General features: G+C 45.6%; 1 protein-coding gene across 1 annotated transcript in view; it reads left to right on the top strand.

The window, feature by feature from the left end:
• The window catches only part of UBE2U (ubiquitin conjugating enzyme E2 U), a 355,949-nt gene that overhangs the window by 273,938 nt on the left and 59,949 nt on the right, over nucleotides 1-22,062 (top strand). Inside the window, exon 9 of the mRNA XM_069232516.1 lies at nucleotides 7,823-7,907. Within this exon, the coding sequence (XP_069088617.1) occupies nucleotides 7,823-7,907 (85 nt within the window). The remainder of the gene's footprint in view (nucleotides 1-7,822; nucleotides 7,908-22,062) is intronic.

Raw genomic sequence — 22,062 nt, 5'->3', positions numbered from 1 at the left:
AATTGTATTCTAAAGAAGGAGTGATAGGAATGCAGGGTATTTTCTAGAGGGTGTCGTATTGCCTCCACATCTCAGCAGAACAAGAAGATGAATTAGGTGCCTTTATACTAGAAGAAAAGATTAGAGCTGCAATTAAAACCTTGAAAGCCCAGAGCCAGATGTCATCTGTGATGAGTTCTACAAATCATATGTAGTCAAACTAATTCCTCTCTTTAAAAGATTGTTTCATATGGACAACGGGGAGGATCACACCAGCTCTGGAAGATTCCATAATCATGGTAATTACCAAACCAGGAAAAGACCAACCCAAATGTACAAGATCCAGGCTGATCATACTGTTGAATCTAGATGTTGAAATCTATATCAAGGTACCAGCTTTGAGACCTCCCCCATTGCCTCCAGACTGATAGACGAGGTCCAGACACTTTTTATTATGGCAACACAAACCTTAGACAGTGTTCTAAGTCTAGCTCTCTCTGTTAAAAAGGTGAGGCGCAAAAACCTAAAGACAATTCTTGTGGCACTGAACGCTGAAAAAGCCTTCATCAACATTTATGAAGTTGAATTCTGATGAATACTTCTAACTGTAAATGCCTCACCTTTTGAATATTCCCCAGGATGTCAGACAGGATCTGGGAAATCTTCAGTAGTACCATTGCATGCCAGCAGGTGGTGTTGTGCAGCTCCACACAGACTTTGCTCTGCTCTGAAAGTGGCATGCTGAATTGCATATAAGCATCAATCATGCTTGCTGACATTAGTTCCTTTCATTCCGTGCCACCAGATATGGATTTGGAGTTACCCCTTGTCTCTCTAAGCCTTAATTTCAGAAAACGAGTGTGCTAGGGAAAGTGTCACCTGTTAAAACTGCAGGACTCAAGCCTTGTAGGGAGGGTTGCAAACAAGTATCTATGACAGATCCCCATCAGGTTTGCCTGTGGTGCTTGGGGTCAGAACTCGACTCCATGGCCTGCAGTGACTTCCCCCTAATGAATCAAAAGGCCGCCTGGGAACACAAAGCCAAACTCTATGTTGCCATGCACTGAAAAAGTGCATGCCGTGACTGGTCAGGTCGAGGTCGAAGGGCACAGAACCAGTCCTGAAGTCGTTCCCATGGCCGATCTTGGTCACACTCAAAGTCTTTAGGTAAGTTGAAGAAGACACAAAAAGTCCAAGCGGGACTCAGCCCCTTCCTGCCACTCTCAAGCTCCAGGTAAGACGCAAGAGTATCAAAGTACTTGGCCTCACTCCCAAAGCCAATCTGCATTAGAGCAATTACAGACCCTTTTTGCGAGCCAACCCAAATTTCTAGGTCAATCGGTGATGCAGCAGCAAATCCACAACTTTCATGATGCCATGTTTTGCTTATTTAGCTCGTTACTAGCTCCCTCTGGCACACACCTGGCCCCCAATTAACTGTGAGGACTTCCAGTTGGACCATCTGGACCCATACGGGTTTTGTCATGGCTTTGAAGGTGACTCTGATCCTGCCACCATAATCCATTCTGGATCATGAAGCATTGATGCCAGATGTTGAAGAAGCCACTTCAGGCGTTGTTCTGGCTTCAAGCCTACTCTGTTGGAAGCGCCATAACCCACCCCAGATCATGGAGCATCAGTGCTAGACGATGAAGCATAACCTATTTTGCTCTCTGATTCGGAGTCTGCTTCGATTCAACCTCAACCGGCATCATACCTTCATCTAGTTGGTTTGCAACCTTTGGGTATCCCTTCAGACTCAGGTACCACTACCCTGTCTCCTGGATGGGCCCACATACTACATGCCTTATTCGGAACAGATTCTGATAATGATCCCATGGTCCTGTAGGCCAAGATTTCCCAAACATACACTGATGATAACTGGTATGAAGATCTCCACGATGCCAGAGGCGTGGCCACCCCACCATACAATGGATTAGTTTCTTCAGCAGGCCCTGTAACAGAAAATTGCACCTCTTTCACAGTGCTTACATAGAGGGTGGCTGATGTCCTTGACCAACAGTTGCCCACAATGAAGGTGAAGACCGCTATCCTTACTGCGAAGCTCCAGCCTGGCCAAACCAATATTGAGCCGTTACTTCTACAAATTAGGCCATTACAGACACCCTTCTTCTGGCCTGTGTATAAACCTGTTCCGGACCTCTAGTAAAAAGGTAAATAGCTCTATCCCATTATCTGACCCTGACTCATCCTCATATCTTTTAACTCAGCACCCCATACCAGGAAGTCGTGCAGGCCTCAGCGAGTAAAAGTACCCCAAATGCATTTCCTGTTACGACTCTGTCGTCCCATTTCCAGGGGGCGCTGTAAGAGGACTGTCAGAAGCCTAGGAATCACCTTGAACACCTATCTAGAGTCCCTTGCTGACTCCTGTTTGATTCTCTTTTCTCCATGGGACACTTGTGTAGTACTACATTTGCTTCCTGGGACTGCAAATCCCATAATGCACAGCCTGGTAGTCAGGAAAGCCCGGATTCTGTTTCCCATTGTTTTCAATGGGAGAAGTCCAGTTGCTCCTTTTCACCGGATCCTCTCCTCCAGGACTTGCAAGTGTCTGAAACTACACACACCTGTGACCTCTCCTGTGCAGCCCAGCTTGGAACTGCTTATAAGCAGCCATTTCCTCAAGCTCCCCGTCGTGCATTGGACTTCGATTCCTTTGTGTTGCAGACCCTTTGTCGGATGGTGTTCCAGTTTTGCTCCTGTTCTGTTCCAGCTTGATCCTGTTTCCTGTTTCTCTGCCCTGCTCCTGATTGTTCCAGCCAGAGTCTGCTCCCTATCTCTTAGCCTTGTACCTATTTGTTTCTTCCAGAGCCTGCTCCCTGTTTCTCTGCCCCGCTCCTACCTTGTTTCAGCCTGAACCTGCTCTCTGTTTCCCAGTCCTGTTTACTACTCATCCCTACTCCCTGTATTCCAGTCCTCTCCTTGCCCGTTCCAGCCAGAGCCTGCTCTCAGTTTCCCAGTCCTATCTCTGTTTGTTCCAGCCAAACATTTGCACCCTGTTTTCAAGTCCTAGTCCCGCCTATACTTCAACCTGAGCCTGTTCCCAGTTCTTGCCTCTGCCTCTTTGTTTGTTCCCTTCTGTTTCTGTTTCTTCTTGGTTCTTTGTGTCTGGTAAGTGTTTTATCAGTCTTCACCAGTGTATAAGTGTCCTCCTTTGTACTGTGGTTGGCTCCTGGTTTCCAGGAGGCAATTCCAGCCCCCATCCTTGTCTAGTGTTATACGTTGTCTTTTGTGCCTAACAGTGACAGTGTGCCATTGCTGTTTTCTCAGGAATCGCCACTGTGTTTCCAGCTGGACCCACAAGAGCGTGTCCTGTGTATGTACGTACGTACTATCCTTGTTTGTGCTCTAGGGTCCAGAGACAGAATCACTTCTGCTGCCTCCTTTCTATGGGGCAGGCAGGGTGACTATCTGTAAGAGCAAACTGCACAGAGGCATTGAGATTCCCTGTCACTGTGGGAGGTTCTGCGCCTTACTCTGTGTACAACCCCAGCGTGTTTGTCCACTAGTATCTGTTTCCTGTTTGTTCACACAAGGGTTGCTCTGCTTTTACTTTCCTGTGCCTGTTCATAGCTGTCCTTTCCGTGTATGCCTTTAGCTGCTCTTCTTCCCCAGTATACTACCTCTTTAGGATATTCGGTGACCTCAAGGGGTGTCCCAACCAGAGTCCTGATCAGACCAGCCTGAAACCGTGACATTTCCTACACCTTCAGAAGAATAGGAATCAAAACACTTGGTAACATTTGGGAAACACATGTTTTAATCCACTACTGTGAATGCCAGCTGCCTCCTGGGGTGTTATACCCACACCCTTTGAGACTGTATTGCTCACATCATGCTTGGTGTTCTGAAAGATTTGCATCCCGCTCTCACATGAGCCGAGCAAGACGGCTGTAATTCAGCTAAATGTAGTATTCGAAGTGGCTTAGACACCACGGATTGCCTCAGTAGGATAATTGGCAATAGTGTGACATGATTGGATGAGGTCCACAGGCTTTTTCAGCGTCATACAGTCCACCTTAATGGACATGCCATTTGATGGTTATCACCTGTTTGCAGACTTTGAATGCTTTAAAAATAGTAGGGCCACAGCACGTTTGTTGCATCTGATCGTTCCTTCACATCAGACACACCACCAATTCTATCCCCACCGTGGCTATAGTAGGGCTTTCAATACTGCCAGCAGATAAAGCCATTCCAGCAAACTCCTCCGCAGCGTACAGCCCGATCTTCTGCCTTTCCACCTGCCACAGCTTCAATATCTCTTTAATGTGTCCTTCTCAGTACAGAGCCACCCTCTCAGAGGCAGGATCCTGCACTTTGTACCTGGGTGGCAGTTGGTGCCTTTGGACAAGTGAGTCCTACAGGTTGTGCAGCGGGATTACCCTACCATTCATTGCCACCACGCCGCAAATTCCACCATCCCCAGAATGGCTGATGGAGGACCATCTATCCCTTTTGCAGCAGAAAGTGAAGGCCCTTCTGGCTGAATGAGCCACAGAGTGGGTGTCACCGCCAGAAGTAGCGGTGGTTTTTATCCCCACTGCTTTCTGGTGCCAAAGAAGGACGGAGACCTTTGTCCAGTTTTATGCCTTTGTTCTCTCAGTGCCTTCCTGGCCCAGGTCCTGTCTGCCCTCAACTGAATAATAGCATTGGACCTGCAGGATGCTTATTTTCATATACCTGTCCTTCAGGCTCACAGATGGTATCTGCAGTTCATGGTGGGGCAGGAGCATTTCAAGTTTGCTGTGCCCCCATTTGGCCTCACCAGTGCTCCTTAGCTCTTCACGAAAGTGATAGCTGTGTGTGTGTCTCCTCTCTCTCTCTCTCTCTCCACACTCTCTTGCCCTCTCTCTTTCTGTCCTCTCTCTGTCTCTCGTGCCTCCTGTTCACGTTACCGCTGATACTTATCTTACCCCGAGTAATGAAGAAAATCTGGAATGACCGGGCCCAAGTCATTCAGTGGCACCAGACTGGGCAAGGAGAAAGTATTATCCATAACTCCTGGGCATGAGCATTTGTCATCCTATCAGGCTGCCGCTTCAGAAGGATCTTCTGTTACAGCTGCAGGGCAAGAGCTTGCATCCCCGGCCTGCACAGTCTCGACCTTCATGCTTGACAATTGAGCGGCAGCAGTTGACTGCTTTTGACCTACCTCCTGAGGTTGTAAATTTCAGTTTAACAAAATTAGTATACACCTGCCATTGGGTTAAATGTTGTGGAATCTGCGATGAGAAGTATTTTTCAGACCAAGTTATTTACTTTTGCTAACATTTTGATCTAGTAAATACTCTAACTACAGGTTCCTTACCAACAGTCCCATCCTCCCCCTTGTGTGAACTGGGCTCTTTTGCGCTTAAGAAGGTCCCCTGTCTAGAGATCTGCACACTGGTCCAAACCAATCTGTTATTGGACGCTGCGTCTGGGGGGCCCAGACAGGATTGAAAGCAACTGATATCAGCACACACGGGTGAAGCTTTTACGCAGTGAAGCACTTCCCTTCCGGAGAGGAACCAAGTCGGTGTGGAGTCACACTGCACCAGCTGTTGGCGCGCAGGAGTACTGCTGAAGATGTTCCGTATCCAGTCAGAGGTCTAGGGAATACACAAAAGGTGAGAAATGTGCAGTTTGATACATTATCTATCTCAAAGAAAGTTACTGAAAGTAAGTAATTTGTTCATTCAGCCTAAGGGACCAATTTCTAAATATGGAATTGGCTAGCTATCTTGGCCCAAAGGCAAGAGTGACTATACACAGAGTTTCTGGGTGAAAAAGACTGGTATGTCCTTTTTCACGTCATACTGTAAGTGTTGATGGAAATCATAAATACAATCAAGACTCAGGCTACAACATAAACAAGCAAAATACAAAATGATTACCTCTGGGGTTTCCTGGGGAAGGGGCCAAGGGATAGCTTAGAAGGTTCCCTTCTAGTTTATTGACAGAGTGATCAGGCACCTGGGCATACAACTGAAGCCCTCACTCTCAGGGTGGTATGTGGTGACTTTATGCAGAGTATGCAAACTTTATAGCAAAATTCAGGGTGACTTAAGGAAATGGCATAACCTGTATGTACCTTAGTTGGGCTGTATCAATCAAATCAATATAATACCCAGGCTGCTATGCTGCAGTTCTCAAACTGTAGGAGGATAAATGCGAGATGATTGTTTAATGGTGGGCGAATCAAATCTTTTGTTCAATATAAGAAAACATGTAGCCTACTGGAAACGGAAAGATTCTGGTGTAAACAAATCAGACAATGGATACTCCAACCAGACGTACGAAGGCAAAAAAGAAAAAGCACTGACAATAGGGGAGAAGCTCCTCACCTCATACCATGGACCCAGAGGATAGGTCTCTGCTCTTTATATATTTTTCAGCTCCTTTGAAAGAAAGAACCACGGTAGTATAGGACCAGTTAGGAAAGAGACTTAGACATAGAAACATGAGAGAGGTGGGAAAACCTTTTGCAGAACATATAAAAGAACAGCCAACTTAGAGATTCAGAGGTGAATTATAACTGGGTGGTTTATTACTGCAGAAACGCTACATAAGATGTCCTCAGGGAAGGCCAATACGTGCGGGAGATTGTACAGCAGGGAAGGCACATCTTTTCATATTTGGTGGGACTGCCATAAAATAGTGACATATTGGAAGGAGTTTGTTGCCTTTATTAGAGAAATGGTGGGTTTTGTCATACTCACTGCTCCAGCTGTTTCAATATTGTGTTTGCCCCCCTTGAAGTGAGAGGTGGTTACTCAAGGTACCAGGAAATAGATATACCAACAATATTTGTATAGCTAGAATTGCACTGGTCAGACATTGGAAATAATGTTTTAGCTCACTATGTACATATAGGGCCCCATTATGAGTTTGGCGGACAGAAAACTCAGTTCGCCAAACTCCCGACAGGGTGGCCGCTGCCTACGGGGTGACCACCCCGCGGGAGCTATTATTGGTTTCCTGCTAGGTTGGCGGGTAGACACCTAAGTTTCCGCCAGCCAGCCTATCGGTAAACAGGCTACAGCATTGTCTCCGGCTTGTAATCCAGTCAGCGGCAATTCTGTCGCCTGCAGGGTGCACCAGCACCCTCGCATTGCGAGGGTGCTGGCCAGGGAGACCCCCTACACTGCCCATGCCAAGTGCATGGGAAGTGCAGGGCCCCCTGGGGCACCTTGCACCCCTTCTCTGCCAGCCTTTTCATGGCAGTGCTATTGCCATGAAACTGCTAGCGGAGAAGGGGGTTGTAATCCACAGGGCAGGGCTGCTTGCAGCATCCACCATCCGAGATCCTGGCGGAACTGGCGGTTCCCTGGCGGACCGACCGCGAGTGCGGCACTCTATAGACCTCCCTACTTGTAATAAGGCCCATAGTGTTGAGGAATATGTAAGACCATGGCAGTCGAAAGGCTGTGTATACCAACAAAGCAAGGGATCATTTCCTCACCATGTGGGAGTTCCTGACTACGTAGGTAATTAACAGAGGGAGATGTTGTGCCCCCACCCCCAAACTCAGAGCCCTTATGATATTTTACCCTGAAGGACAGAATTTAAATGAACCTGAATGAGTGTTCAGTAGGGGATGAATTCGACTGAGAAATATGATGACTTCTTGATTTGTTTTGCTTTTACGTGTTATAGTACTGTGGCATTCCAGAGGTATTATATTGAGACCAATATACACTTATGTAATTTGTTTTTCTTGAGATTGTACTCGATAAAGACTGACGTAAAGTCACTTGTGAAAGAATGTCAATGAAAAGTATTTACACAAACATTTCTTTCATGGAAATATATATTCTTTCAAATGTTTTAACAGTACTGAAGGATCCAGTCCTCCAGATGGACAACTATGACTTAAAGAAAAATAAGAACAATGAACCAGACCCACGGGAATTGCAAGAGTAAGAGAAAGAACATCCACTCATGCCTAAATATGTCTAGCGAGATTTGAATGACTTTACTATTTGCATGGATGATTTACATACACATTTAAACAAAGAAAATAAAATGTCTCTACGATTCAAACGGTGTGTCCGAAATAGTACTTCAACATTTTAAGTTTATGTGTGAAACCATTCAATTGATATTGACTTGAAATGTATGTGTTAGGGGTGTGGTTAAAATGACATGTATAAAGTGTTATATTGATGTATTCCATATTTGTAAGGTATGCTGGGTTGCATTTATTAATCACTTATTTGGATTTTTAGAGCCCCACTGACTGTCCTGCGGTGGTCTGAGACCTCTGCGGGAGTGGCGAGTTGCATTAAATTACATTTGCCAAACTGGTGGTAGAGAAGATGTTAGTTCTCTGGCAGAGGTTTGACAATACATGTCGATAACCTGCAGATACATATGTACCCAACAAGATGCAAAGTTAGTCATAGGTGACTAACCAGGCTGGGACTAGGATCAAACTGGAAAAGGCTGTTATGTACCATATATAATTATCCATGTGCCAGAGTTAAGACAGAGGGCCTGATTCTGACCCTGGCGGTCTATGACCGCCAGGGTGGAGGCCGGGGGTAGCACCGCCAACAGGCTGGCGGTGCTACATGGGCAATTCTGACCGCGGCGGGAAAGCCGCGGTCAGAAAAGGGCAACCGGCGGTTTCCCGCCGGTTTACCCCTGCCCAAAAGAATCCTCCATGGCGGCGCTGCAAGCAGTGCCGCCATGGGGATTCCAACCCCCTTCCCGCCAGCCTGGTTCTGGCGGTTTTAACCGCCAGAACCTGGCTGGCGGGAACGGGTGTCTTGGGGCCCCTGGGGGCCCCTGCAGTGCCCATGCCAATGGCATGGGCACTGCAGGGGCCCCCTAACAGGGCCCCACAAAGATTTTCAGTGTCTGCATAGCAGACACTGAAAATCGCGACGGGTGCAACTGCACCCGTCGCACCCCAGCAAATCCGCCGGCTCCATTCGGAGCCGGCTTCATCTTTGCTGGGGCTTTCCCGCTGGGCCGGCGGGCGATCTTTTGAAGATCGCCCGCCGGCCCAGCGGGAAAGTTAAAATTGTCCCCGCGGTCATTTGACCGCGGGGCGGTGTTTGGGCGGTTTCCGCCCGGCGGGCGGCGCCCGCCGGGGTCGGAATGACCCCCTGAGTGTTGAAGGAACTTCTAAATTTGTGGTGGTTTATATTCAGTGTCAAATGAAGATGTAGGGTGTTCCGCAGGAAGGAGACCTTAACGTAATCTGATCAACCTCCATACCTACCGTATTTGAAAGATTCCGACTACAGTAGGCATTGATTTACAGACATGAGGCTTCTGGTCAGTTAGGAAGAGGTATAGGGCTTAGCAAGATAGCTGGGTGAGTGTCAATGGCATGCCATATGTACGAGGTAAAAGTGTTTTGAAGGTCTCTCGTTCATTTAGTGGGAGTCAGAGGAAGGATTTCAGGTTACATATGATGTCACTGATTACATTTCTAAATCTCATGAAACCAGGGCCATGTCTCTTGGAACTGATCTTTAAAAATGCCTGCGTACCAAACGAGCTTAAACGTCAGTTCAGCTTTACCCTGAAGCCAGTAATTGAGGGTGCCTTTCTTAAGTTTATCTGGAGTTTATTCTAATGCAGGAGAATCTGAACTGTAAAGTAGCGACCACCGCAAAATATGGGGTCTATCAGGGGCACCTTTTATAGTTTGGTGTGAAGATTCCCGGCGGAAAATAAGGCATGAGCTCAAAAGGTAAATAACCAGGTGCCAGGTAGTTGAGACACGCGAATCCAAAGCAGCTAGCCTTGAACTAAATGAGGCATGGTGATATCAGGTCTGTTCAGTGATGGCTCTAAAGGTTGCACTTTTTTAGATACCTGTAGTTAGTTGAGTGGAAAAGCTAGAAAGGACCAGCATATAGTGCATTATAGTAATCCACCTTTAATATTATAATGCCTCTCTCCACAAGCACTTTATTCCAGAATGAAAGCAAGTTTAAAATACGTCAGATTTTTTAAATTTATTTCTAGTGCCAATCCCAACCACTGATCTAATTTGTGGGATGCATATGCGTCAAAGGTTACAACCAGAACCTAAAAGGTGGGTTGTAAAGTCAAGAAAAGAAAAAACATATTGGATTTCGAGAGAAGAGAGAAGGGAACATCTGCTTTTTTGTCCAAAGATAATCATTTATTTTTTTACGAAACCGTTTTATAAAATCATGTTGTCTATATGTGCATGACAAAGGGACACTTTACACCTTAATTCATTAAACCAAGTCTACTATAACGTTAACATTTTGATTTAAAGCCTAGCTTAATTGGAAAACAAAATGAATATTAAAACAGACAACATATTACAGTCAAATTCAAGCAGAGCAGTAAAGGTCTGTGAGATGTTGGATCATGGACCTCGTATCTTAAAAATGATGGTGAGGAGTATGAAGCATCACACTGGTTGAGGGTGGCTTAGTGACATACACTTATGGGGGTGGTATCTAAAGGAGTGTTGTTAAATTGTTATGTCAGATCATTTGAGGGTTCATTGAGTGTCAATTCATGTCTGTACTGATAAATACTGGATGTAGTCAAGTCTTGTAATTTTTCTATTAGAGGGTGCCACACACTGTTGAAACGACCTATTTAGTCTTGCACATTCTTTATAATCCTCTCGTAGGAGACTAAGCGAAAAATCTTGGCAAGCCATTTCTCGTGTGTGGGGAGGGTCACTGATTTCCCAGTGGTGTAAAATTCACACTTTAGCTATTGTTAATGAGGTGGCCATCCATCTCCCCAAGTGGAAGGTACAACAGGTGTGTCCAGTAAGTCATGTAACAACACTAAATTCATAGGTGATTGAAAAGCCAATTGCCTGTATTTGGAGAAAGTACCTCCAAAAATATGCTGTCCTAAATGACAGTGCGCTACCACACATTGTTTTAGCTACATTAAAAACAAAACACTCCTATGTCCTTTAAAGCTAGAGGAGTGGCAAACGTTTGTTGTTCTAACAATTGTGGCCAAGATTCTAAAATGTTTGGGAAGCACTGATCTAATATCCTTTATTCGCTAATTATGAAAGTTGATGGGTTTGTCGCCTGTTATTATTGTGTCATTGTTCCATATATGTGTATCTAAGTGAAAGTATGGGTCAGTCTTCATCTCTAAGCAGATAGCCACACTAATACCAGTGAACTGGTCTCCAGGTCCATTCCATATAATGGAAATTTGGTTGTGGGATAGATATCTTTTTCACCATTATGCATTAGTAAAGTATTTAGTTAAAGCTTGGACCAAAGGGGTGGTGGGGAGGGAGGTGTCTGCTGTATGCGGATCAGTTTTGGAAAGAGCTCTGTGCTACATCTCTATTTGTGGAAGTCGTTGCCCAGATATCATTGTGTGTGCATGTAACTTTGCGGTTTAACACATGGCTCATCACTGTTCCATGGAAAACGTTTTATGTCTAGGTCAATTCGACAAAATAGGTGAGGTGGATAGCTGACAGGAGCATACTCAGCACATATATTTTATCTTGGAGCTGTCATAATTTTGATTACTTGAATATGTCCCCAAAGTGCTAGGTTTAGGGTCTTCCATGTATGAAAATCGTGGTTCAGTTCATGGGTTAATGACGTTTTGTGTTTTATATCGTTATAATGACATTGTCCATGTATAGAAATGCTTTTCATTTGATAGGAAAATCCCACGCCACTTGTTCTTGTGGACATTTATAGAGCTATTGTGATATAAAGCTGTCACCTAGATTAAATCACTAAGGTATTCTAAAGCGATAGTCCCACTCCACTCACCCAAAGCCTTCTCTGAATCGAAGGAGAAGGCCAACATTGGATTTTGGGACTTTTTGTATCCACAGCATGTGGGAATGAGTGCAGAGATGATGTCTTGAGTTCCTTCCAGGGATGAAACCCACTTGTGAATTATGAATCAGTGATGGAATGACCTCGTGGAGCCTAGTTATTAGATTTTTCTCCATGATCTTCATATACAGATTGATTAGTGAGATGATGCATTATTTAACATTGTATAAATGATCTTCGTTAGTTTTGGGAAATATTGTTATAATGGCTTTATTTGAAAAAAGAATAGAATACACCAGTGTTGTCTGCTTACTTAAAACCTGTATATAACAGTTTTGTAGTATGCTTTTCAAATTTTATGGAATTCACATTATTATGATGGCTTTATTGGAAAAAGAATCGAAGAAGCCAGTGGTGTCTGCTTCCTTAAAACCTGCATATTGTTGTTCACCATTAAGCGGTTGCTTCTTTTATTTCCTCTAAGAAAATGTCTCCTTCCAACAATTCTTTGCTAGCTGAGTTTGTAACTGGGAAGCTCATTAAATCTTCTTCTTTCCCAATGTTAGCATCCCCCCCCAACTTTTTCTACTTTTTTATGCAGATCTTCTAAACATTTGCAAAAGTATTTGCAATGTTTTGCCGGTGTATGTAGAGATTACATTCTTTATTTCAATTGTGTGGCTAAGAGCCCTTTCACATAATGTTCATAGTGTTGATAATACAATGTATGTAGGGAGTATTTCTCTTCATCAGTGAAAAGTGTGTTATGGTAAATTTTCCTTCTCCAGTTGTCTTGATCTCTCTCTCTTTCGCGATGAACATTGTATTCTTGAGTAAGATTAGTTATATAATGTGGTCCGCTTGCTTGAGTTTCACTTTTGTGCGTGTTGTAGTGCTCTCCTTCACCAGAGTCTCTCTTATAGTTGCTTGCAGTTACTTTATTTTACAGGGTCATCTCCAAACTTTTGGCTTCCTCCTCCTATTTTTTCTGACTCTTTTTGTTGGCTCTAGGACTCTGAGCACTTTATCACTGCTGATACGTGCTAAAGTGCATGTGCTCTCCCTTCTAAATCTGGTATGATTGGCTTACACCAAATTGGCACATTATTATTTACCTGTAAGTCCCATGTACAGTGGTATCCCTATAACCAGGGCCTGTAAATTAAATGCTACTAGTGGGCCTGCAGCGCTGCTTGCGTCACCCACAGAAGTAGCCTTTCAAACCTATCCCAGGCCTGCTACCACAGGGCCTGCATGCGCAGTTTACTGCCACAGTGACCTGGCATCTAAAATGACTTGCCAGGCCTGGTACTCCCCTTGTACTCCATATAAGTCACCCCTAAGGTAGGTCCTAGCAAGCCCTATGGGCAGGGTGCAGTGTGGGTAAAAGGCAGGACACTTGCCTGGTTGTGTGGCCTGTCCTGGTAGTGACAAACATACTGTCTAGTATTTCAGTACTATGATTGCTGCCTCTCTCATAGGATTGCATTGGAAATACTCTAACATATGTCTAGATGGTATTGTCGGATCTATGAGAGGTGGCATAGGCATGTTTGGTATGGTTGTAAGGGTAGTGAGAAATGCAGCTTACTGGTATAGGTGGATTTTTTTATCACCATTATAAAAATGCCACTTTAAAAAGTGGGCATTTCTCTGTGCTCATGACTGGTGTTTTACAGCTTGACTCCAATCCATGTCTGGGGCAGAGTGAGGCTAGGCTTTGTGCATACTTTTTAGACAGCCTGTACACAGGGAGGGTGCAGGTGTCACAAAAGTGCCTTTGCATATTGAATGGCCTTCCTGGGTTGGGAGAGGGAAAGGCGGGGCACACCTCCATCTATAAAGGCGGTGCCCTGACCTCATAAAAAGGGCTCGTTTAACCCCACTGATGTCTGAAGCAAGTGCTGGAGGAGAATGGGGACACTCCTGCAACTGGTTAGTACTGGTTGGAACCCCTTCTCCCTTTTTTGTGGAGGCTGCGCAAAATAAGTATAAGTACAGGGGGTTTTCCCCCACATTTTTATACACTAATGTACTACTGAACTGGACACTGGATGCTTCTGGAAGAACTCGCCAGGAACCGCCTTGGGACTGCTCTGCTGTTGTGCTGACCTGCGACTTGCTAGGTCACTGAGTGGGACTACCACTGCCTTTGAGCCTTTGTGCTGGCCTGCTTGCTTAGGCCCTGCAGCCCTGTGCCCCCATTACTGTCTCCAGGGGCTGGGTGGTGTGCATCCCCCCGTTTCCCCTGCATTTCCCCTTCTTCGAAGGGAAGGAAGAGTGCTTTGCCATCTATTTTTCCCAGTGCAAGGGAAGCATTGGTGGTATTATTTAGGAGTGCTTTACTTTTCTTTTTAATCCCTTTATCTGTGTGCACCCCGGGCGCAGGAAGAGCGCCCTGTGTCCTTGTGATTGCACCCCCCTCCAGCACGAGAAGCTGTGGAGCTAGCATGGTTGAACGCGCTCCGTGTCCTGCCCTGGGGCACCAGAAGGAACTCCCTTGGGAGAAAATACCGCCGCGACACAGACGGGTCCAGAGGAGTGGCTGCGCTTGTGGGAGGAGGCGCCAGGCCCTCAAGAAAAGTATCAATGCCTGCCAACTGGGCAGGACGGAGGATCTTCCTGCCGGTTGGGCTGGAGAGCTGAGTCACGCCTCCCGAGCTGGTAATTTCACTCAACTGGGGTGCGGAGCATGAAAGGGAGACGTAGCCGGCTTAAGCCATTCCGCACTCCCCCTCATCTGCCTGCGAGAAGGTACTGTGGGTTCCACAGGTCTGGGCTACCCCACCCCCCACCCTGAAGAGGACAGCAGCGACCCAGGAAGCCCTTTGGAGGGTCCGGGCACGCTCCCAGTTGGAGGCGGCTGAGCGCAGAGCCATTGTAGTTTTGTAGCCGCTCCACATGGACACGGGCAGCTGCCAGAGGTTTGTTCTGGGCACTCGGCTCTACACGGGGGACCCTGAAAGGTCTCCCCACTGCTAGCAGAGGCACTTGTGCCTTTTTCCCCATTTATCTTGGTATGGATAATGACACCCTTAAAGCAGGTTATGCCATAATGTCTCTCCTATGAGAGTGGGCCAGATGGAGTTGTTCCTTGGTATGGACCTCCATGATTATGTCTTGGCCTATCTAAAACTATGTTCGGAATGATATGTTCATTTTTTGGGGGCCTGACGTGCCTAATGGGAATGTTTCATTTTATGTGCACCCATGATGATGTCTAGGTATTCATGATAGTATGTTCATTCTGCCATATGCATTTGTGATGGTAATGACAACCTGACTATTGCTTGTATTGCAGGATACCGGTAACATCTGTGTTTATCTGACTACTGCTGACTTTTGCAGAGTACTGCAACCTGTTTTATGTTCCGACAACTGCTTGTGTAGCAGGGTATTACTGTTACACGTCGCTTTTAGTCTAATGATGTTTTATGCAATGCAGTTTATTTTTATATAACTGGGTGTTGTATTCCCTTTGTGGTGTATATATTGTGCCATGTGTGTTGTGTGTGTTTTGCAATCGCTTTACACATTGCCTCTGGGATAAGCCTGACTGCTTGTGCCATGCTACCAAGGGGTTGAGCAGGGGTTATCTTGGGTGTGGAAATCCCTCGCTCTTACTAGAGTGGGTGGGTCTGCCTGGCTTAGGTGCATACCCTAGCCAACCAGAAAGCCCATTTCTAACACTTTACCAGCCCCACACAATGTTTGTTGTGAAGTTACAGTTCCTTTGTTATATTCTATATATTGTTTAAATTGGGAGTACACCGGTTTCTTTTCTTCTGGTAGCCTAAATTAAGATACATTCATGATTTCATGGGTGCAATAATTCTTCTAGCATCTATGTCCAATATTAAGGGATTGTGGCTTGATAGCCCAGGTTCAAGGATTTCCTATTAGAAAACCCTGCTGGTTAAAGCTCTCAAAGTCAGGACATAATTGATTCTGTATCTCACACCATGTATAAAAGACATTAAAGTAAAGTTGTTTATTTCTTTAGTTGTGTAGGCGCCATTATTGATAAGGGAGTGGTCCCATATGATACCATGTAGCAATGCTCTATTAGAAGAGTTACCCCTGTCAGGTATTTCAGTGGTATAACATTACCAAGGAGGGCCTCTGGTTTATAAAATGTGTGATATTCCGCAGTTGGTGTACTGGTTTAGACTCCTGAGATCTAAGATTGGCATCTTCTTGTCAGTATCCTTCTCCATACCATCCCCTCCCCCTATATATAGAAGCATCTTGAGTACACTCCTGTGCCTTGGTCCCTAATAAGGTCTTATTTGGTCACTCATTTCAGCAGCAGAGTTTTCACCTCTTGCTGCAGGAGGACTATTAGATGGTGTGATTGAAGTGATGTGTCTGATGTTACCTGAATAGACTGAATGTAGCCAAGACCAATGTCTCCAGCACCCGTGTGTCTGAAATAATATGCGACTGTTGTGGAAGATGTTACACTAGCGTCCGAGAGATAAAAAGAACAACATTATCAATTTGAGTAACCGGATACTTAGTGAACTTGAAACTAAAGCATTGAACAACGGCCTGAATTTTGTTCCTACACCCAAAATTGATCTATTTAAAACTAGAACAGAACTAGCAGGTCTGTTCCGCAAAATCCGCCTAAAGACCTTCTTTTTAGGCAAGAATTTTGAGGCACCAGAACAAAATACAGGACTATGTCCTAAATCCACCTTTTGTCCGACCACAGGACAAATGCCCCCTGAGGTCTTGGCATTTGAGAAGTCAGTGTCTCGAAAAATAAGTGGACTCACCGAGACATTGAAAAAAGCATACCATAACATGAGCATGGATGAACTCAAGGCTTTGAAATGTCTGACATCTGACCCTACCATAATCATTAAACCAGCTGACAAAGGCGGAGCAACGGTAATCTTACCGTCATCAGAGACGAATGTGAGCATTTGCTGGGTAACACCCAACATTATAAATGCCTGTCCCGAGATCCCACATCTGACATCCAAGAGGAAATCTCCTTCCTTGTGACGAAAGGCATTGAGAACGACTGGCTCACCCAACATGAAGCAGCTTTCCTGGTACAAGCAAACCCAATAATTCCTTATTTCTATATTCTTCCAAAGGTGCACAAAGCAAAGATCCCTCCTCCAGGCAGACCAATAGTATCCGGTATTGGCTCGGGATTAGAGCCTCTCTCTCAGTTTGTGGATTTCTTCCTACAGCCATTAGTAAAATAAATTCCAACTTATCGCAAGGACACCACTGATGTGCTGGTACTGCTAGATTCCTTGTCCTTTGACAAAACCAAAGAACTCTTGATCACATTGGACGTGGAATCCCTATACACTAATATCCCCCAGGAGGCCACACTGGAGGTTATCATTAATCTTCTCGAAGCCAATAGAGGAGAGTCACGTGCGCCTCCTGATTTTATACTGGATCTGGCACACTTGGCACTGACCAGGAACTATTTCAAATTTGAAAAATGTTTCTTCTTACAGATACAAGGAACGTCGATGGGCAGCACATTTGCCCCTAGTCTGGCATGCCTCTATGTCAACAACTTTGAGAGGCAGGTGGTTCTTCATGAAGATAACCCATTCCTACAGCAGATCAAGCTTTGGAAACGATATATAGATGACATCCTATTGGTCTGGACAGGAACTAAAGAAGAAGAGACTCTCACCTTCTCTAATTGGCTTAATACAGCTTATCCTTTTCTGAATTTCACCATGACAATAGGTGACAACCGGTTGCCGTTCCTGGACCTACTCATTTATGAAAATGACGGAGCCCTGGCCACGGAGGTGTATTACAAACCGACGGACTGCAACAACTTGTTACAGTTTCAGAGCTTCCATCCGCGGGTCCTGAAGGAGAACCTCCCTGTGGGACAATTTCTACGTCTGCGACAGAACTGCTCAACTTTAACAGACTATCGCAAGCATGCTGATAAACTGGCCACCAAACTACAAGCTAAGGACTATCCAACACATCTGGTCAGAAGAGCCTGCAAAAGAGCACGCAATAACAATAGGGACCACCTACTACAACCAAACCTAACATGGAACAAATAGTGTGCGTTACCACCTTTAACCCACTATCTAACAGGATCCAGAGAATCATTAAAGAAGATTGGAAGATCCTCACGTCTGGAGGCCTACCTTTTCAGCAGCCGTTACATGCCTACAAGAGAGCCGCGAATATACGTGATATGGTGGTCCATACAAGACCTAAAGAAAAATCCCACACCAGACAAACTACACTCTGGCATTTACCCCCACCAACAGGGCACCACCCCTGTGGCAACTTTAGCGTCTGTCGGTTGACTCACAAATCTACAACAATAAACCTAGACCTAAAGACACCATGGGTACAAAAATCACTTACTAACTGCAACAGTAAGAACGGTATTTATCTGATTAAATGTCCCTGCCAACTCAAATATGTGGGAATGACCACCAGGAAGTTTAGCACGAGGATCTGTGAGCATAGAAGCACGATCCGTTGCAAACGTGATGCTACCAAGCTGACTAGCCATTTCCTCTCAAACAACCATTCTCCAGATGACTTATCCTGGACTGTCCTAGAGCAACTGCCTCCAACGACTACCAACATGACGCAGAAGCTGTTCTTGGTTGAACAGCGCTGGGTCTGGAGATTACACTCAGACATTGACAGTCTGAACGACGAGATCCTGTGGTTCTCACTTAACAAATGAGTTCTCTCTACTTTTTGCCACGCTGGCCTCTCCCGTTCCTCCCTCTGTGTTCTTGTTCCCTTTTTTTTCCCCCTCTTTTCGTCTTCCCCATTGGTTTGGTTGTTTCCGTCCTCCCCCTTTTCCTTTTTTCCACCTCCCCCCTCTACTCCTCTTTCCTTCACTGTCCTTGGCGCCTTCCATTCTGCCATCTCCCTTCCTTCTTTCCTCTTCTCCTTTTTACCCCCTTCCTTTCCCCTTCACCTTTTTTTTAATTTTCAAGTTTCAGCTTTGTTTGTTTTTGTTTGTTTTTTTATTTTGTATTTTATTTAACTTTTTCCACTATTCCCTCCCATCTTGCCCGTCCCCCAACCTTTGTTTTCCTTTGTTTTTCCTTTTTTCCCCTCCCCCCCTTCCCACTCTTTTCTTTCCCCGTCCACCAACCTCCATCCAACCTTTCCTTGCTTCCCCACTCCCCCCTTCTCCACCTTCTTCTTTCCCCCGGGTTACCCCTTTTCTCTTTTTTCTCCTCCTCTGAGCATTTCTATATATCCCGTTTAGTGGATCTCTGCGCGCCCCTGGGGACTACATTTCCCAGCGACCGCGGGTCTCCCACAGTGCCTCGGAGCTCCACGCGGCAGCCGTAAACTCCTATTCCCAGCTGCCCCGGACCTCCTACAGTTCAGGGCTCGGTCGCCGGACCAGATGTGGGAGACACGTTTCCGGTCTCCACGCCGGATTTCCGACTGCACCGCGGGCCCGCGGCAGTGATTTCCAACACCTGTTACAAGGGCCACCATTAATGATGACGCTGATTTTGCGCGCCATACTTCCAACACCCTCAATAAAGAGACCGTCTCCCCTTGACCGTTTCTACCAAGCGGTCCAAGGAGAGGACGGCATAGGCGCACAGCGAGCGCCCCCTTTGATGCAGTGAGTGACTGATCGGACTTCACGCAACACAGATAAGATATCTCCCTTCTTATTTCCTTGTGTTCGTTCTTGCACTATCCGTTTCTGACTACAACTTTTATTAGTCCTTCCAATTACTTTCTTCTGGCTTAGACCTTCCAACCAGCCCCTCCTTCCCAGATAATGCTGGTAACCTGCTGGGCCCCTTTCTGTTTAGTTTTTTCTTCTACAGACGCTGACATAACCTTGGGTTATCTTCCCATTGAAGTGTGTACCCCCCTTACCTTGCTTCTTTTCTTTTATGTTAACCTTAGTGTTTGACAATAAGGGACACTCCCCCTCCTGGATACCAGAGGCCACTAGCCTCTAGGGATAGGGTAAGATTTTCTACTTCCCTTTAGTGGTAGTATTGCCTACCATGTATGTATTTATTCTGTGCATGAGTACATTTCCATGTCACTTGTGTGGTTGGTTTGCTGTGCAGTGCTGTGTTTCACTAATGCTTTAATTGCTTTTTTGTTGTTTTGTATTCCCCAGGCCACCTCAAGGTAATCCCTTGGGTAAGGTAGGCCTTTTACTTTACATCTTACACTTTTCACTAATTGAGAAGAGTTTCTTTAAACTCTAATTTTGAGTCTTAGGGATCCGAGGCCCTGATTAATGCCCAAAGACCTTCCTTGGCTCACTATTAAGGGCGGAAACATGTTGGCTACCGTTTTTTAGATAGGTGACCCTGAGAGTCCTTGTTCTCACGGAGGTGTTCCACTTTGTTTTTAACCACACCAAACAGACACCATTATTAAATTGTAACTTCATACAGGTGGCTGGTTAGGTGTTTTTATTTCCCCTAAATTAGCTGGATCCCGATCTTTCCAGACCAAGAATTTATTTACGCACTCCCTCCTGTTCCTTTAATAGTGAGGTTGAGTCTGCCCAGGTGGCACTGTCCTACCTGGGTGGGACTAGGTGGTCAAATGATGAAGCATGACACTATATAGTGTGTGAGACCACCTAGTCCGTAAAGGGAATTCCCCCGTGTCCTTCCAATACTCCACAGCAATTCACTGACCTCATACTGACTTTATCTTTCTAATAAGGATCTCAAGTAATCGAGGGCGCAAATTGTACCCCTGACGTTTACTCTTTGATTTATTAGGGAACCCCGTACTTCTTTGTGTGATTTTTGTGAAAGACGTTACACCCAGGTTTGAGGAAGGGGCACAAAAGGGAGTGATTGTTTGAGCTCTGCAGAGTTTGTGACAGCGGTGGTAGTTAGCTAATATCTTCCTGTACTTCATTTTCCATTGATGGTGGAATGGGTAAAAGATTATCCTTTGTCTGTCTACAATGAACATGCTGTCTCACTCTGGTACCTTGAAACATCAAAAGCCAGTGTCATCTTTGCCATTCATGGTATAGGAGTTGTTTGAGTTCCATTCTTCATACTGAGATTAACTGTTTGGATTAAAGTGCAGGTTGTCAGACGGGGCCACCATGCCACCATGGCAAAGGAATTGGCGCCATGGCACACTGCTGGAGTCCACACCCTGGGTGATCTTTGCAATAGTGGAACACTCCTTCGACATGAAGCCCTAATGGAGGGTACTGGTTTGCCCCCTGAAGGGTTTCCTTCTTTATCACTCTCTTACAGGAACGCTGAGGCAGACATTGGGGACCTCACCCAAGGGCCTACCATGCACCTTACCCTGCAATATCTGCTCATGTTTGGCAGGAGTAGGTACTTGGTGTGCTGGCTGGCTGACTCGCTGCATCACCATACCTCTTTACCCCTAGGAGGCTGATCCCCTGGGAGGCTGATCGTGGACAATCATATAAAGACAAGGAATTAGAAAGCCCAGTACGCGTGCTGTGCAATTTGCAGTTCCGGCTGATACAATACTATATTACCCAGAGAGCTTACCTCACACTTGATAAAATTAACAGATACTTCAGCCGTACAGATGCCGAATGCCTTCACTGCCATTTGATAAACGCTGACTTGCTACATATGTTACGGGCATGCCCACACTATTGGAATACGTTGCTGCACCGACTATCCCACTGTGTGGACCGGAACATCCTGTTCACTTGGGAGGCTTGTGTTCTCTGACTCTTCTGCAGGTACAAAAAGCACAGACTCACGTCCCGGTTTCTGGACCTGAGACTTCTATTAGCTAAGAGACTCATTACCCGCAAGTGCTATGCATCTGACCCACCATGCTATTAAGTACAGCTGCAATCCATGTTGGTCTGGGCAGAAAGCATTGCCCTCCACCGAGAAGATAAACTTGGGCTCTACAAATACCCAATAGCCACTAATTGGGACACAATACTGGCAAGCCTCCACAAACCCATACTTGACACGACTGTGTGCTTAAGTACACCTTCACTAGGAAACATAGACAGCATGACAGAATTGCCACCATGGCACAAGCCACTGGGTACACCGCTCACACTCAAATGCCGCTCCCGTACCCCACGGACCACACTAGGACCGAAATAACTCAACATCGAGGCTCCTACTTTTTCTCACGCGGTTGTCGTGGACAAGTAGTTACGAGATTCTCCCTGGAAGACGTTAAGCGCTGTCTTTGTGGTTCGCCTGTCTACTGATCCAGCTACGAACTTCCCTTTTTGTTTTTTTTCTGTTTACAGTTCAACTAGCTGTGTTAAAACTTTTTGTTTTAAAATGTCTCTGTTAAAGTGCAT

Source organism: Pleurodeles waltl, chromosome 4_2 (assembly GCF_031143425.1).
Source record: "Pleurodeles waltl isolate 20211129_DDA chromosome 4_2, aPleWal1.hap1.20221129, whole genome shotgun sequence".
NCBI classification, from domain to species: domain Eukaryota; kingdom Metazoa; phylum Chordata; class Amphibia; order Caudata; family Salamandridae; genus Pleurodeles; species Pleurodeles waltl.
The sequence above is the reverse complement of the archived record's forward strand: the minus strand, read 5'-3'. Positions and strand labels throughout refer to the sequence as shown.